Source organism: Phalangium opilio, unplaced genomic scaffold (genome assembly GCF_054372755.1).
Source record: "Phalangium opilio isolate 3A_F unplaced genomic scaffold, DU_Popi_V2 ptg000003l_1, whole genome shotgun sequence".
NCBI classification, from domain to species: Eukaryota; Metazoa; Arthropoda; class Arachnida; order Opiliones; family Phalangiidae; genus Phalangium; species Phalangium opilio.
In genome coordinates, this window is record NW_028324145.1 from 5,897,984 (window position 1) to 5,913,779 (window position 15,796).

General features: G+C 35.5%; 6 protein-coding genes across 9 annotated transcripts; 2 read left to right on the forward strand and 4 right to left on the reverse strand.

Annotated features, from left to right (window-relative positions):
• Positions 1–4,783: 4,783 nt before the first annotated feature.
• On the reverse strand, positions 4,784–5,769 carry Rrp46 (exosome complex component Rrp46). The gene is made up of 4 exons (XM_089837664.1): positions 5,594–5,769; positions 5,291–5,526; positions 5,080–5,220; positions 4,784–4,991 (listed from the first exon to the last, which is right to left on the reverse strand). The coding sequence occupies exons 1-4, from the start codon at positions 5,685–5,687 to the stop codon at positions 4,797–4,799; spliced, it is 666 nt and encodes a 221-aa protein (XP_089693790.1). The 5' UTR covers positions 5,688–5,769; the 3' UTR covers positions 4,784–4,796.
• A 27-nt stretch (positions 5,770–5,796) lies between these two features.
• Positions 5,797–8,375, forward strand: LOC149717305 (uncharacterized). 4 transcript variants are annotated; one of them, XM_089837484.1, is made up of 3 exons: positions 5,797–6,262; positions 6,325–7,795; positions 8,015–8,375. In XM_089837484.1, the coding sequence occupies exons 1-3, from the start codon at positions 5,924–5,926 to the stop codon at positions 8,266–8,268; spliced, it is 2,064 nt and encodes a 687-aa protein (XP_089693610.1). In that variant the 5' UTR covers positions 5,797–5,923; the 3' UTR covers positions 8,269–8,375. The 4 variants fall into 4 exon arrangements, with proteins under 4 accessions (XP_089693610.1, XP_089693609.1, XP_089693608.1 ...); XM_089837483.1 differs by having other exon boundaries at positions 6,325–6,985; positions 7,097–8,375; XM_089837485.1 differs by having other exon boundaries at positions 5,806–6,012; positions 6,075–6,262; positions 6,325–8,375.
• LOC149717306 (uncharacterized) lies at positions 8,347–10,647 on the reverse strand. Its single transcript, XM_089834680.1, has 3 exons — positions 10,392–10,647; positions 10,091–10,324; positions 8,347–9,975 (listed from the first exon to the last, which is right to left on the reverse strand). The coding sequence occupies exons 1-3, from the start codon at positions 10,645–10,647 to the stop codon at positions 8,387–8,389; spliced, it is 2,079 nt and encodes a 692-aa protein (XP_089690806.1). The 3' UTR covers positions 8,347–8,386.
• A 314-nt stretch (positions 10,648–10,961) lies between these two features.
• Positions 10,962–12,451, reverse strand: LOC149717307 (mitochondrial genome maintenance exonuclease 1-like). The gene is made up of 4 exons (XM_089837598.1): positions 11,696–12,451; positions 11,404–11,620; positions 11,208–11,340; positions 10,962–11,126 (listed from the first exon to the last, which is right to left on the reverse strand). Exons 1-4 carry the CDS (start codon positions 12,309–12,311, stop codon positions 10,983–10,985), a joined length of 1,110 nt encoding a protein of 369 aa, XP_089693724.1. The 5' UTR covers positions 12,312–12,451; the 3' UTR covers positions 10,962–10,982.
• Positions 12,452–12,804: 353 nt separating this feature from the next.
• Positions 12,805–13,263, forward strand: LOC149717308 (uncharacterized). The gene is made up of 2 exons (XM_089837741.1): positions 12,805–12,976; positions 13,033–13,263. The coding sequence occupies exons 1-2, from the start codon at positions 12,805–12,807 to the stop codon at positions 13,083–13,085; spliced, it is 225 nt and encodes a 74-aa protein (XP_089693867.1). The 3' UTR covers positions 13,086–13,263.
• On the reverse strand, positions 12,944–15,366 carry LOC149717309 (CDAN1-interacting nuclease 1). The gene is made up of 9 exons (XM_089837639.1): positions 15,183–15,366; positions 14,771–14,881; positions 14,661–14,706; positions 14,538–14,602; positions 14,352–14,479; positions 14,230–14,297; positions 13,543–13,660; positions 13,303–13,474; positions 12,944–13,233 (listed from the first exon to the last, which is right to left on the reverse strand). The coding sequence occupies exons 2-9, from the start codon at positions 14,869–14,871 to the stop codon at positions 13,095–13,097; spliced, it is 837 nt and encodes a 278-aa protein (XP_089693765.1). The 5' UTR covers positions 14,872–14,881; positions 15,183–15,366; the 3' UTR covers positions 12,944–13,094.
• Positions 15,367–15,796: the final 430 nt, after the last annotated feature.

Sequence of the window (15,796 nt, forward strand, 5' to 3'; positions counted from 1 at the left end):
CCCGGCCTCCTTTTACGTCCCCCCTTGTATTTTGAAAGGGGGACTGGGACTATGGCACGCGAATACAAAGGCAACTTATACCTTCTCCCTAATAAACTAGACATCACTTCTTGGCTCATCAAACTTCAGAATTCTATTATTTATAACTGTTTGGCATTTACTAAATCCTCAGAAATCGACCCAAAAACCTTGATTGTCTTGACGCGGAACAAAAATCCACAAGCACATACGCCTTGGCAAATAGTTCTGCACTAATATAGAGTAATGACAAGGGAACTATTTACAGCGTATGTGATTCGGTTTAGTAACCTTGCATACTCCAAATGTAAAATGAAACAAATGTTGGGAAGAATCGTGTTACAATTACACCCCGCTTTGTGGTGGGAACACTTCTCTCGAAGAGAAATATTATATACTTCCGCTAATACGATATGTAGTTCCGCGTTTTGTGCATGGTTATATTCAGCCCATATTTTTCACTTTTATCGCAAAAAGGAGGTGTTTACGAATCTATTTTCTCGCGAATATATATTATTAAACGTAAAAGGCTGATTTCGAATCGGCCGGAAAAAGGCTGGACGTAAACTAATGGCTTTTTAAAGACTATAGACACATTATATTTCAATATCTTTGCGTATTGTTATTATTGCGAATGTTTCAAAATCAAATTTCTAGTTTTTGAACCCAAGAAAGTAAAATATTTAGACAAATATTTCGACGTCAGAACTATGATATACATAGTTTACAGGCTAGTAGGATTCATACCATTAACACAGGGAAGCCAGGCTTCACGTGTTACACAAGGAGACTGGACTCACTATGCGAGTCTAAAGCCAGGCCCCCTTCTGTCAATGGTATGAATCCTCCTAGTCTGTAAACTATGTATAGTTTAAAAGGTCAAGCGAAACGTCTTTGGTTTTTTTAAGGAATTGGTTCATCAGCTTCACTAGGGATGGTTAAATTTACGATAATATCGTGTTTTTCGACTCTCAGAAACACCCTGTACATATCAGGGAGTTTTGTATGAAAATGTGTGTAAACCACGTTTACTCTATTAAAGGCGATTTGTATGCAACACGTTAAGAGTCGCCTTCTTACTTCAAAAACGATTAATGCAAAAAAGACCATTTCTGGTATTAAAATTATTATCCCGCATCTTTTGCCAGCTCCATTAGAGACTACGTTCAGTAGACGAATGAATTTATTTCATATACTCCATGAACATTTAAATGTAAACTTCAATGCTATAATAGAACACGTACCCAAAAATCAATAAAAAAATATGTTAGACATTTCTGACCTACCAACAAGTTTTGATGCCCTGCAGGACGCCGGATATTTTAGGGGTCCTATATTCATGAATTCTTTTTATTTTGGGGCCCCCAATCAGAAAGTGGTTTGTTTGTTCTTTATTCAAAGTCACAATTTGTTAAATTCCGAAATTATTTAATCAAACTGTGTGGTTAATATCAGTAAAACAAGGGGTAAAGGTTCATTAGAAGTGATTTGGTTCAGTTCTACTCAAGGTTCTGAATCCCTATAGCCATTAAGCCCGTTAAGAATGTCCTATTCTATACCGGTAACATTTTAAGCTTTATGAATAACCCCTAATCAAGTAATTAAGCATGGTTTTACTGAATTTGAAATATGTAAAAATTAGATTCTTAAAAAAAAATATGTGGAACTCTTCTAGTCCATACAAACCCCCGGACAACGCCGAGTACCTTTGTCCCCAAGTAGATTGGGGGCCCTGTCTACAAATGAATTATTCTCGGAGAGATAGGAATAAATTCATGTTACTATACTATTATGTAATGGAGGTAAAACTGATTCATTAGAACAACTCCTTTTCATTACGCATATATTACCGATACGTCTGGAACCAGAGCCACCATGCAATATCCTACCAGACCTATAGCGAAAAATCCCAAATTCCAAGCATGATAATCTTGTTCGATAAAAGTTGGGTTAGAAAATTGTTTTCCATATAATTATAAGCTTAATAGAGCTTCCCCCCCTCTCTCTCTCGGAACTCATTAAGTTTATGGAGAATCGCAAACAGGAGCGCTAATTGTATTCCTAGTCGTCTAGGTTGGACAAGGCACGCTGCTGTTAAAATGTTTAAATTTTTTATTGGTTTAGCTATTATATAAGCTAATTTGCATTAAAAGCTTCCCTAAAAAGGAGATTGAGGTACCTAATGCGTTGTAAAAAATGTCTGTGTTTGAAATCATGCATTCAGGACCCATATAGTGACGTCATATACTGCTATCAAGGTTCAGCTGACTTTACTGAAGGTTGTCAGCTTGATTGCACGACGTCACGTGTCTTATTTCCTACCCCTGACAGTGCGTACCTTACTGCAGATGGGAAGCTAATGTATTGTTGTGCAAAATTTTAATATTATCTATTTACAAGTGATTTTCAGTGCGAATTCACCTTAAACATTATACAGGGTGTTTCTGATATAAGTCAATCATAAATTAAGGGGGGATGTTCTTTGGGAAATCGATTTTGAGTCGAAAATTTAACTTCTAGCTCCATTTTGCCACAAAGGCCACTAGGATTGGAGTATTTTACGGATGACCCCTTAAATTTAATTAAGAAACTGATTTGGACAATGACTTCTAATTTAATTAAGGGGTGATCCCTAAAACACTCTATCCATAACTCGAAAACGGTGACCCGGACGGCAAAATGTCATACAACAATTTAGACTAAAAATAGATCCATTCGAGCAGATGATACCCCCCCCCCTTTGAAAAGGTTCTATTAAACCAATTAAATATTTCTGGTATTATTCGTAATAACATATTTCTGATGTCTATGGACACTCTTTTAAATATAAAATCGAGAAGGGTTCTAAACAGAATGCAGGGACTCATTGTTCTTTGGCACGTCCAAACCGATGATATTAAAAACAGAGAGATCGAGGGGGCTTATTCGCATTATCAGAATATTCAAGCGCGAAGAATGGGCCCACCCCGAATAACTCTAAACTATGAATATCAAACAGGCCAGCGCAAAACTGTGAGCGAGAGGGTCTGGCAAACTCATTTGCATATAACGTTAACGTAGCGCAATTCGTAATTACTAAGTCTCCCCTTGATATAAAAGACTTCAAAAAGACGAAAGGAAAGCTGGGAAGGGTAAGTCGACCAATTCCATTAATACATCATAGGTTTATAATGAGATATGTTCCATAAGTATGACACTATCTAAACTTCGTAATGCTAGAGACTTACAGCTCGAGCTAGTTCGAGAACGACGGAAGCGAGAATTGACTACACTCGATTAATTTTGCAGGACTTCCACCTTCCTATTTAGTCTATACTAACTAGTCTAACTAACCAGGCGTCGCTGTACCTCGAATCGATGACCTACGTCACTTCATGACAAGCTCCAGTTTGTAACCAGTGACAAACTTATGGGACATACATATCTTATAAACTTATGATATATCCTAGAGCGAATATGGAAATACCTTCATTTCATACAGGGGGATAATATTTTAATATTTTGAGCGCGCGTTTAATAACGTATAAGCCATAGGTTAAACCATAATAATAAGCATATAAACGATCATTATTAAAAACGTGACCACGTTTTTTAAATACGTATATCATCACCGGAAGTGCCAAGCTCCGTAATAGCGACCATTCAGTTGCGTGAATACTACGTCAGACCCTCCTAAATCTTACCTTAATTCTAGCCGCCATAATGGTGGATTTCAGTTTCCCTACCGCGTTCAACCCACCAATATGGTCGTGTAAATTATCTCACAAATCATAGCCCCTCCCCCAACTGAAAGCTCTGCAATATATTCTTGCGAAAAGCCATAAACAAAAATATTTCGCTGCATTGTTCATTTAAATGGAGAGAAAAGGGTTTTAAACAAAAAAAAAATTACGTTTAAAACCAATATTTTTTTGTAAACATTACACATAAACAAACGCGATTTCCTCAAAATAAACGCGAGCGCCTTAGGAGTAATATTTTAAAGTTCCCGCTTTTGCCCTCCCTCTCCCTGAAACATAGGCATGCTAAAACACAAAATCGAATTTTCCTACCTCTCTGGCGCCATCTGTCGGAGACTTAACGTACTTCACCTAAAATGAAATATTTTTTTAATTAGTTACAAAATTAACCCGCATTGTTAGATTATCCCAAATTATTTCGCTGCATTGTTCATTTAAATGGAGAGAAAAGGGTTTTAAACAAAAAAATTACGTTTAAAACTAATATTTTTGTGTAAACATTACACATAAACAACGTGATTTCCTCAAAATAAACGCGAGCGCCTTAGGAGCAGGGTGGGAAATAAGGATTTTTTTAAAACTGGACACTGGGCCAGCAACCCCCCTGGCAGGGCGCGTCGTTTGCTAAACTAAAGAAGTGTGTAATTAAAATGGTTGAGTTAATGTCTGGACTCTGTTTACCCTTTAATTTTCTTAGTGGTCCCGTGGACCACCGACCCCCCCTCCGATTTAATTTTTAAACCGCTCCAGGCAATTTTTAAACTGGTCATTTGCCCTGTGCCACCGCCTTATTTCCCAGGCTGCTTAGGAGTAATATTTTAAAGTTCCCGCTTTTGCCCTCCCTCTCCTTGAAACATAGGCATGCTAAAACACAAAATCGATTTTTCCTACCTCACTGGCGCCATCTGTCGGAGACTTAACGTACTTCACCTAAAATGAATTATTTTTAATTAGTTACAAAAATACCCCGCATTGTTAAATTATCACGTGGTTTATTTACTTTGTAGGTTAAAAATGAGGCTGTGTAATTTAATATCTTTATTCATCAGACATTTCTTTCATGTACCGTCTTTCAATAGATTTTCTATAAAACTTGAACACTTCTTCCACCGTTTCCCGACATGCTTTTAAGCACTGTTCATATTCTAATTCACTGAAGGATCCTTGCGTTGACACTGATATTACTTTCTTATTAACACTTTCAAAGGCAAATGTTAAAGTTGCTCTGCCCAACTTAAGAAACAAAAAAAAAACCCAAAAATATATTCGTTAAATGTCATGATTTTAACAAACTTAGTCATTTTTCTTTTTCTTTATTTACTTTTTCTTCTGTCAAGGATGGATTGATTAAAATATCCCCATTTTTCCTAATAGTAGCTGCAGCAGCGGCAACTGTACAATTTAGAGATAACCCTGAATCCATAAATGCTAAAACAGCACAATTTACGCAAGCCACAAGCAGCTAATAGTTAAGTAATGAAGTCAAGGATCACTGTTCTTTAACATTTTATGAAAAATAATTTTAAGGATACACATCCAGAATCTTGAAATTCTTGTAATACAACTAGTATATTAGTTCGAGGATGTTGCGTTAGAATCGTAACGGCGTCTAATGTATTCTTAATGAAATTTTCTTTAACTCGATCAGCACATCCAGATTGACCAATCTTTGTACGATAAACTATTTCTAAATTCGCTTTATTGATCAATTCTTTACCACCTCTGACTTCAACGGGCCCATAAACTGCTCCTTGAACTACAGTATCACCTTTAATTTCAATTAAAAACATCATATTAATCACAATTAATTAGGCATATATGCTAATCATTCGTACCAAGGGAATATATAGCTGAACCATCAGGCCTTGATAAATTGTTATATTCAACCGCCATAAGCCTATTCGTAACTTCTAAATTAGTTTTAGCCATTTATATTCATAAATTAGTCGTTTAAACTTTATTTTTCGCTTTTAATCTCAATTAATTAACCAGAATCGTGCTTGCAAACCTCAAAATTCGGTTCGGGTCTGTCGTCTGCTTATGAGGAAAAACCAAGGAGCATAATAGGTGCCTAAACCCTAGTTTATTATGGTGTCTTTGTAAATTGTAGATAATTCGTAGTGGTCGGCCATTTTAGGGGCAAAGTGAGGATATTTTAGGTGAAGATGGAACGTTCCGACTACTTTCATACTTTGGAACTTAATTTAAAAATGAGATATGAAGAAAAGATTGCTTTAATAAGTAATTTAGACCCGTATGTAATAAAATCAGAAGAGTTTGTTGGTGTAAAACCTGAGGTTTCGTTTGAAACTTTAGAAATTTTGCCAAGTATTAGATACGGTGATATTTACAACTATCTTATTGATGGTTTGTCCCCATTTACCAAGGAAAAGCTTAAAAATTATAAAAACTTGGGTTCATATAATAACTTTCTTAGTGGATTTGTAAGGAATGTAATGGCAAAACGGTTCTCGAATTCTGATTATGTTTTGGTCAAGGCAACAGTAAGTATCTGCAAAGAATGTTCTTGAAAACATGTTACCTAATGTTTACGATTTTTTTAAAGGTTTTGCATTCACAACGACTTAATGAGACTCCTTTAAAACCTTGGATAATTAGTCATGAAAATGGTGCAATTCAATGCGGTCATTGCACTTGTATGGCTGGCCTCGATGAATCGTGTTCCCATATTGCTTCGTTACTATTTTACATCGACTGTGGTGTTGATCTTCGAGAAAAGAAAACAGTAACCGGGAAAAAAGCGTATTGGACTGTGCCTACCATGAAAAAGGTTACTTATGCTCCAGTATGTGACCTGAATATGGATTCCCCTTTAACAACAAAGAAAAAACTGGAACAGGCGTTTTCTGTACCAGACCAAACGAACAAAAGGAAAATTAGTGTACTAGCTCAGAAAACGACACCGAAAGCTACAGAAGAGAGCCATTACAAACTGGCTGACAAGTTGTTTAGTCATGGAGTTAAGAGTTCCTATTTCCGAATTGATCGAAAGTATCAGAAGGAATATATCCCAAAATGTGTAAATGTTGACTATCCTAAGCTATTGACTGAATTTTATGATGAAAGTACCGTAACACTGCCACTTAATGAGCTAATTGAGCATTGTAAAAAAATTGACATTGGATTTAATTTGCCACAAGCTCAGAAAGTTGAAAAAGATACCAAAGAACAAAGTCTTAGCAAAATGTGGCATTACTTCCGTGCAGGTAGGATAACTGCCTCCAATTTTTATAGGGCTTGCCACAGCAACCCTCAAAACCCTTCAGTTAGCTTGGTAAATACAATTTGTTATCCAAACGCCAAAAAATTTCAAACAGAGGCTACCAAGTGGGGTGTTCAGCACGAGAAAACCATGATTAAAGTGTATGTCAACATCATGAAGAAGAAGCATGTTAATTTCAAATGTGAACAGTCAGGATTTTGTCTGAATACACTTTACCCACACTTGGGTGCATCGCCAGATGCATTAGCAAGTTGTGACTGTTGCGGGAATGGTGTAGTAGAGGTGAAGTGCCCATTTTCCTTGAAAGAAAAATCTTTTAAGGAAGGAATAGGCAATGCACAATATTGTTTGCTTTATGAAGACCCTAAATATTCCCTCAAAAAAACGCATCCTTATTATTACCAAGTCCAAAGTCAGCTGTTCGTCACAAACAGGCAGTACGCAGATTTTTGCATATGGACAACGGTTGATTCCCATATTGAAAGAATTTATCCAGATAACGATTTTTGGGATGAAGAGAGCAAAAAGGCTAAAATTTTTTTCGATATGGCTGTTTTCCCACAATTAGTTGGAAAATACTTTACTAATAACCCTTTGTTGAAAGAAAACGAGAAAAGGAAAAGGAGGACAAATTCAAAGAATGTTTCAAAAACCATAGAAAAAACAAACAATGTAGCGAAACCATCAAATACAGACTTGTCTCAGGGTATATTATCACCAAGTAAAACATGCCCATCTACAACTAACAATCAACCCATGTCTAATAATAACCAATCAAAAACCTCATTCAAATGTACGAAACAAATAACGACCTCTGTAAATCAAACTCGAGCTACTTATGTAAATCGAAATCCAGCTACCTCTGTCAATCAAAATCCATCTACCTCTGTAAATCGAAATCCAGCTACCTCTGTCAATCAAAATCCAGCTACCTCTGTCAATCAAAATCCAGCTACCTCTGTAAAACAAAATCCATCTACCTCTATAAATCAAAATCCATCTACGTTTATAGATCAAACTCCAGTTACCTCATCTACTACCACTCTGGCTGTATCAGCAATTAATGAGCCAGAAGAACTTTTTTGTTTATGTAAACAACCCGAGTCGGGAAAAATGATTTACTGCGAAGCTCCAAATTGTCCAATCAAATGGTTTCATGTAAAATGTTTAAATTTGAGAAGTATTCCCAAAGGAAAATGGCAGTGTAAATCCTGCTCTACTTCTCAAGAAAAAAAGGTTTCCAAGAAAAGGAGACTAAAGCTGTGATTCATTATTGTGATATTTTTAACATATGAAGAACATATTAGTTCTTTGTGATATTAAATGGTTGATGAGTCCTAGCAATTAAAGTTTAAAACTTGTTTTCATTTTAATTATTATACCTTTATTCAATGGGTACAACAGAGGGTGTTAAATTGGTTAAAGCACAGCAAACAGTACAAATTTTGTCGATAGTTGATACATTTTCATTTGGAGCATGTCGTAAAAATTCTGTAGGAATTTTTGTATGTAATATTTTATATTTTTGCCTTAGTTGACCAATGACTCTTTCAACGTGAATTCTCACATTAGCTAATTTTCTTGTAGCTTCCACATCAAGGGGGTCTAGTTGCTTTTTCCCATTCACAAATGTGGGGTATTTAATTGTAGCACAATAAAAGCCAACAGAATCATCGATATCAAAACCTCTATCTGCGAGTACAAGGTCTCCTGGAACTAGTTTCTCTAAAATCCCAGAATGTTCTGTTAAATATTTGTCGCTAACTCTACCCCCCCAACCTTTAGAAATAAAACTAATAGAACCCTGTGGTGTCACCCCAATCAGAAATTTTACAGTATTATGGTGCTTATAGCTGGACCACGTTTCTGCGCGAGTTTTAACGCTTGAAGGCTTGTTGGAAAACACTTCAAAGCAATCTATGATCACGGCACATTTTGTCCCAAACTTTTCTCGGAAACATAAAGGCATAGTTGCCTGCAGCTCGTCCCTTTCTGGCCACTTAACAAAGCGATACAAGCGATTGTACAATGCATTAAGGCAATTATAAAAAATGCGTCCAATAACTGCTTCAGAAACGTTAAATCTGTAACTTAGGTCTTTGTTCGTTGCAGCTAATCTAAGTTTCATAACAGTCAGGATAAACTGCTGAAAAGGATTCAGCTTTGAGTTTTTAAACATATACGGTTTTATCTCCTCCGCTATATCTTTAAGATATTCAAAACTAGTTAGCCCAGTGAAAAACAAAACTTTGTCAACATCTTTAAAATAAGTAGGCATAAATTTAAACTTCTCTATATCTTCTTCTTTCTTTTTCAATATTAATTTCAGTTCACTAATTTGCTCGATTTGGCTTTTAATCTTATCATTTGATTCCTCAAGTTGAGATTTCAAAGTTTCCATTAATGCTTTGCACTCTTTTAACTCATTCTCAGCAGCTTCTAACTCAAACGTATATGAAACTCGAAATATGGTTTGTGAAAAAGTGTTTTCATAACATTTATCCTCTTGTATTTTGGGTTCAATTATCATAGGTTCAGTTTGAATATTTGACATTACCGAATTAGTCTGAGTTTCTACCGACTTATTAACAGCGGTTTCAGTTTGTCCATTTGATATTAAGAAATCAGTCTGAGTTCCTATTGACAAATAACTAACAGCAGTTTGAGTTTGTACAGTTGTTATTACCAAATCAGTCTGAGTGTCTACCGACAAATAACTAACAGCTGATTCAGTTTGTACATGGGATATTGACAAATCAGTTTCAGTTTGTACATGGGATATTGACAATTCAGTTTCAGTTTGTACATGGGATATTGACAAATCAGTTTCAGTTTCTACTAAAAAACTAGTAATAGTTTCTTCAGATTCAGTATTGCATTCAATTGCATTGTTATAAATTTCATCAACACTCGTAGAGTATTTTTCCAATGAAGTGGCATCCCTTATGGTAGGTTCTGATGAACTAGGATCATCTAAGAAAAAATAGGCCTACATTAAATTAGGATTATAACATCCATTCTACATGAAGCTGGTTAAGTTGCACTATGAAACAGCTTACAATCACTCACAAGTCAGGTTCTAACTCACCGCTATTCATTGATGATTTTGGTTTTGTTGAAGGTGTTGAGGTTGCTTGGGGGTTTTGAAACCCTTTACGTGCACGTTTTGTACTTTTAGGAGTTAAGAACTCCTGCTGTTGCCTTGACCGTCTAAGTCTCCTTTGATAACGTTTAACAGTTGGAATATCATCGGGAGTTTCTTCCAGGCTTTGGCTTGGTACCCAATCTGGGTTGGTTGTGTCGTATAGGTTTGCTGGTGCACCTAGAAACCAAATTTTAATTATATTATAATAATCGTAATAGTTACAATCCCTAAAATATCAACATACCTGAGTGAAAATGCCTTGAACAAACTCTGCTGTTTCCATCACTAACCAATTCGTCGCTAAGCCTTAGCCTTATAATCCATTGCTGCCGCCTAAATAGCGAAAGTTCCTCACATTTTTCCCCCTGATTTTTGATTACGATTGGAATCCGATAAAAACTAATGTCTCTAAACTCTCCCACGCTATTTTTATGGGTTTTCTTTGAAATTTTATTACCGATACACCCATTTACACAGCAACGTCTATGCCTCCGTTTCATTTTTGCGAAATTTGCCCCCAAAACAAAAGATAAAATTTCCTAGATGGCGCCACCGTAATAGTTAAAACCCTCCCACTTTTCCCCCCTATGACGTTACCGGACCCTCCGTAGAAATGGCTCTATAGGCCCGGCTGGTGATTTTGCATTTTTGAACTCGGTTCAGTTCAGTAATTTAAGTTTGATTTGCCCCTGGTTCGGTTCAGTCTGGTTTTTAAGGGAACTACTTACCGCCACCTATTGATGAACTTTAATAGCGCGAAATATGATATTTTGACCAAGGCTTAAGGTTTTTTCGTGCTTTCTCACTAAAAACATTATAATTTATGAAAAAAACTTTATTTCGCGTTTAAAATAGTCCGATATTTATGCAATCTTTCAAGCCATTTCTTCCAATATTGAAAACACATGTTTCTATCCATGACATGTGTATGAGCAGGTCTACCGTTCTCATAAGCTACAACAATAGCTGCATTATCAACCTATTAATAAGATAAAAAAATAATTAGCAAAGCTGTAAAATAAGAATTATTGGCTAGACTCGCTTCAAAATTAAGACATACATCTAAATTGAATCTCTTATCATAATTCAAAGCTCCGAGATAAGCTACAACTTGTATTGGATTGTCAAAAGTGCTATTAATGGAAGACTTCAATTTTTTGGAAGTTTTCCAATCAATAACTAACAACTTATTTCTGTAAAAATTTATAAATTAAGCAAACTCAATAAATAAATGGCTTAAAATCTTAATTATTTACCGATAAACAGCAACGCAATCAACAACTCCTTTATACTGCAAAACTGGATGACAAACTGGTTGTTCCAAAACCTTAACATCCTTAATTTTTGGGAAAACAGTTTCTAAGCTTTTCCAATGTCCTTCATTCCCAGTTGATATTTCTATTGTCTCAGGATCTTTGCCCTCTAGCAAATCTACGATACTTTGATGCAAATTTCTTCCATTTTTAAAGAGTTCTAATAATATTAATCAAACAGACAAAGGCTTAGAAATAATTCCCTCCCCCTTGATTAGATGCTTCTAAAATGAACCTTGTTGATATTTAGCAAAGCCCTCTTCACCTAGGCTTTCAATCATAGAATTCTTCCACTTTTCCAAGGCCAACTTTGATTGTTCTGACATTGTTTCTTGTAAAATTTTGGTTACACTTGGATAAGAGTATGATGTGACTTGATCTTCTTGGGGGTTTATTTGAGTAGTTTTATTACGCGATAAATTCATCATGGGAAAATCTACAGTGTCTTTATCGCCAATAACTTCGCTATTTAGCGCAATGTCATGTTCAATATCGTCAATCCCAAGTGTAGGAGGTGGTTTGCTCATTACAAATTGTACACTTTGTGGTGTATCATCTAACTTTACAACTTTTTTACCAATTTTTAAGCGACGGATTTTCATTTCAGAGGCTTTTTGTGATTTGGTTTTTAATAAAGGTCCGAACAACGCTTTATGTTGCCATTGCATTGTTATAACTTTTTTTAAAGTGTCATCTTTTTTAACTTCCTTTTTTACAATGTACCTGGGATACTCCGGTGGTTCTACTTCTTTACAAAGATAATAAGACGAAATGTTTATCATTCTAAAGAATTTTACATAATTTGACTGAGAAATTTTGCCGTTAAATAATGGCAAAACTCGAATAAACATTTTGATGCTTTTAATATTGTCTTTCACGATAAATAAACATAAACAAAATTAATTCCTTAATTGAGGAATCCGAATCGGATGGAGTACAAGGCTTAACTTAACTGTCAAAACAGTAGGCATAGCAGACAACGTTAGGTCTAACAAGTAACTAGCGCCATCTATAGTTAACCTTTGACTGCAAAAATATTTCTCGTTTTCGGAACTAGGGTTAAGAAAATCCTCTAAATTTAAAATATGGAAAACGATAAAACTGTAAGGAAATCAAAAGAAAATGATTCCAAAGACTGCTTAGAATGTAGATTAGTTAGTGGTACAGTTTTATTAGTTGTTGCGTCGGATCGAGTACAAGGCTTAATGTAACTGTCAAAACAGTAGGCGTAGCAGACGGCGTTAGTCCTAACAAGTAACTAGCGCCATCTATAGTTAACCTTTGACTACAAAAATATTTCTCGTTTTCGGAAATAGGGTTAAGAAAATCCTCTAAATTTAAAATATGGAAAACGATAAAACTGTAAGGAAATCAAAAGAAAATGATTCCAAAGACTGCTTAGAATGTAGATTAGTTAGTGGTACAGTTTTATTAGTTGTTGCCGCTTATGTTTATAGTCATGGAAAAAGAAATAAACAACCAATTGGAAGAGTTATCAGCAGTTTATTTAGCTTTAGTGAGTACAAAAGCTTTAAATCTTGGTTTGTAAATTTAATTTCAATCTTTTAAAAGGCCTAGGAGCTGTTGGAATCGCCCGTCTTGCCAATTTCTTACCGAGGAGATGAAATCTGGATTCATTGAGACTTTTTAACTGTCGGAAATGGATCCATTAAAACAATATTTGTAGGAAAATGATCCATGATCATTATTGGTCCATCTTCTTCCAGTTCTTTAATGTACCCAAACCAATATAAGACGAGACCTGGACCAAATCTGAATAAAATTATTAATATATTATAAGAATATTGACTTGTTTAATTTAATATTTTGATTACTAATTACCGGTTTTTATAGCTGATGTACTGATTTTTGAGATAACTATTATGATTTTCTTTATCACCAAAGGAAGCTTTACTTTCAATCCAATTTACAATCCTAGAATTGACTGAAATTGGGACATCAAGTTTTATATCTGGCGTTTTATCACAACCAATCATTTTTAATTGTTCTTCATCTGTTGCAAAAACAAACACAAATTAATTTATAAGGTGTTCTACTTACAAACTTGAAAAATAAACTCACCAACATAAGTTAATCCCAATGCCAACAATTCCTTTTTAAGTTTATCTTCATACTCTTGTCCAACTGCCCTTCTTGTTGAGTTAATTACTGGACCATAAACTTCATCACTAATTATACACTGACAAATTTGTAGGCTTAATTAAAGATGAAATTAACCTAAATGAAACTCTATTAAAGGGAGGGTGAAGTAGAAAATCAAGTGATTTTTTATCGATTCTTCTTCTAATTATAAGACCAGTCTGCATAGTGAAACATTCAGGAAATACAGATTCCGAATGATTTTAAAATACAAATTAGGTTCAGATTTTAAGGATAATTTTAAAGAAGGTCCTCCGACCAATCGCGTAACGCCCTGCCTTTTTATTAACAAAATTCTCGTGGCATGTTATGTGTTGAATGAAATTTATCACGAGATTTGATAAAATTCGCGCGCGACGTGATAATCGTGGCGCGAGACATGGAGCGTGCCACGAGAAATTTGTTATTAAAAAGGCAAGGCATTACGCGATTGGTCGGAGGACCTTCTTTAAAATTATCCTTAAAATCTGAACCTAATTTGAATTGTAAAATCATTCGGAACTGGTATTTCCTGAATGTTTCACTATGCAGACTGGTCTTATAATTAGTAGAAGAATCGATAAAAAATCACTTGATTTTCTACTTCACCCTCCCTTTAAATATAGTTACTGTAAAAACTTCAGCTGCCAATCTAGGATCTTCTATACTACTTGTATCTTCCATCATTGCAGCAACAACTAAAACAATATGTTTAATTTGGTAATTAATTGAAATTTTTCCTTCAATTTTACCTTTCCCAGTCTTTTTATAAGCCTGCTCTAGAATAATTTGGGCAAACAAAGCGGGTGACATGTTAACTTCATCAGCTAAACGTAGCAAAACACCATGGGCTGTTTCTTGTTCAATTCGACTTAAATACCTAGAGATATGTTCAGAAATTTAACTTTTAAATTAATTTTCGCCTTTTAAGAACTTACATTCTATAATATTTGGAAGCATTATTGTGGTGTTTATATTGATAAGCATTGTTTTTGGTAATTCTCTAAATTGGATCAAATTTATTAGGCATAATACCTCAATAATATTTTAATCGAATATACCTGAAATTCCTGAGAAAATATATTTGATAGGGTATCTTTGGGAACGCTAAAACGGTAAGTAAACTTTAACCAAGGCTTCAAAGTTTGGTATATTTCTTCTCTAATCTTACTTTGGAAAAAGTCTTTGCATATTTCCCATATGATTTCTCTTGATTTTCAAATCTCGATAAGTTTGAACAATCTTCGTATATTCACTCAATTCAAGCTTCATTTTCGTATTCCTATCCCAATTTTCAGATCAATAAAATGAAAAGCACATGGACAATCAATGTTTAAATATTTGAAAATTGACAGGAGTGACAACTGACAGTTGACAACCCTAGGCTTAGCGGATACGCAGTTTTCCATTGGCTGAAAACCAGGGTGGGAAATAAGGATTTTTTTTAAACTGGACATTGGGCCAGCGACCCCTCTAGCCTGGAATAAATAAACTGGTCCATGACCACTGACCAGGGCGCGTCGTCTGCTAAACTAAAGAAGTGGGTAATTAAATAGTTGAGATAATATCTGGACTCTGGTTACCCTTGAATTTTCTTAGTGGTCCCGTGGACCACTGACCCCCCTCCGATTTAATTTTTAAACTGGTCCAGGCAATTTTTAAACTGGTCATTTGTCCTGTGCCACCGCCTTATTTCCCACGCTGCTGAAAACATCGGTACGGACGGACAGCTTCCAAGTTTATCACGCGATGGTGTCGCCATCTCAAATCCTAGATAAGAAACAGTAAAATTTCCCCCCTTTTCTTTTAGTTCCCTTGGTTGCACCGGGATGGCGCCACAAGCGCCCTTTGCGTTAACCTAACCAGTCTGGGAAATAAGGATATTTTTTAAACTAGTCCTTGGGACCAGTGACCCCCCCCTAGTCCCCTAAATAATTAACTGGTCTCCGGACTGGTCCCAACCTTTGTTCTCCTATAGATTTGCAATTAATAATCTGGTCCGGAGGACCAGTAACCCCCACTTCTTGAATTAAAAAACTAGTCCAAGCAATTAATAAACTGGTTTTGGACCAGAGGAAGTGTGCTATTTCCCAGACTGAACCTAACCTGCCTTACGTGGGACACTTTTGAAAACATTGGGACGGACGGACAGCTTCCAAGTTTATCATGCGATGGTGTCGCCATCTCGAATCCTTGA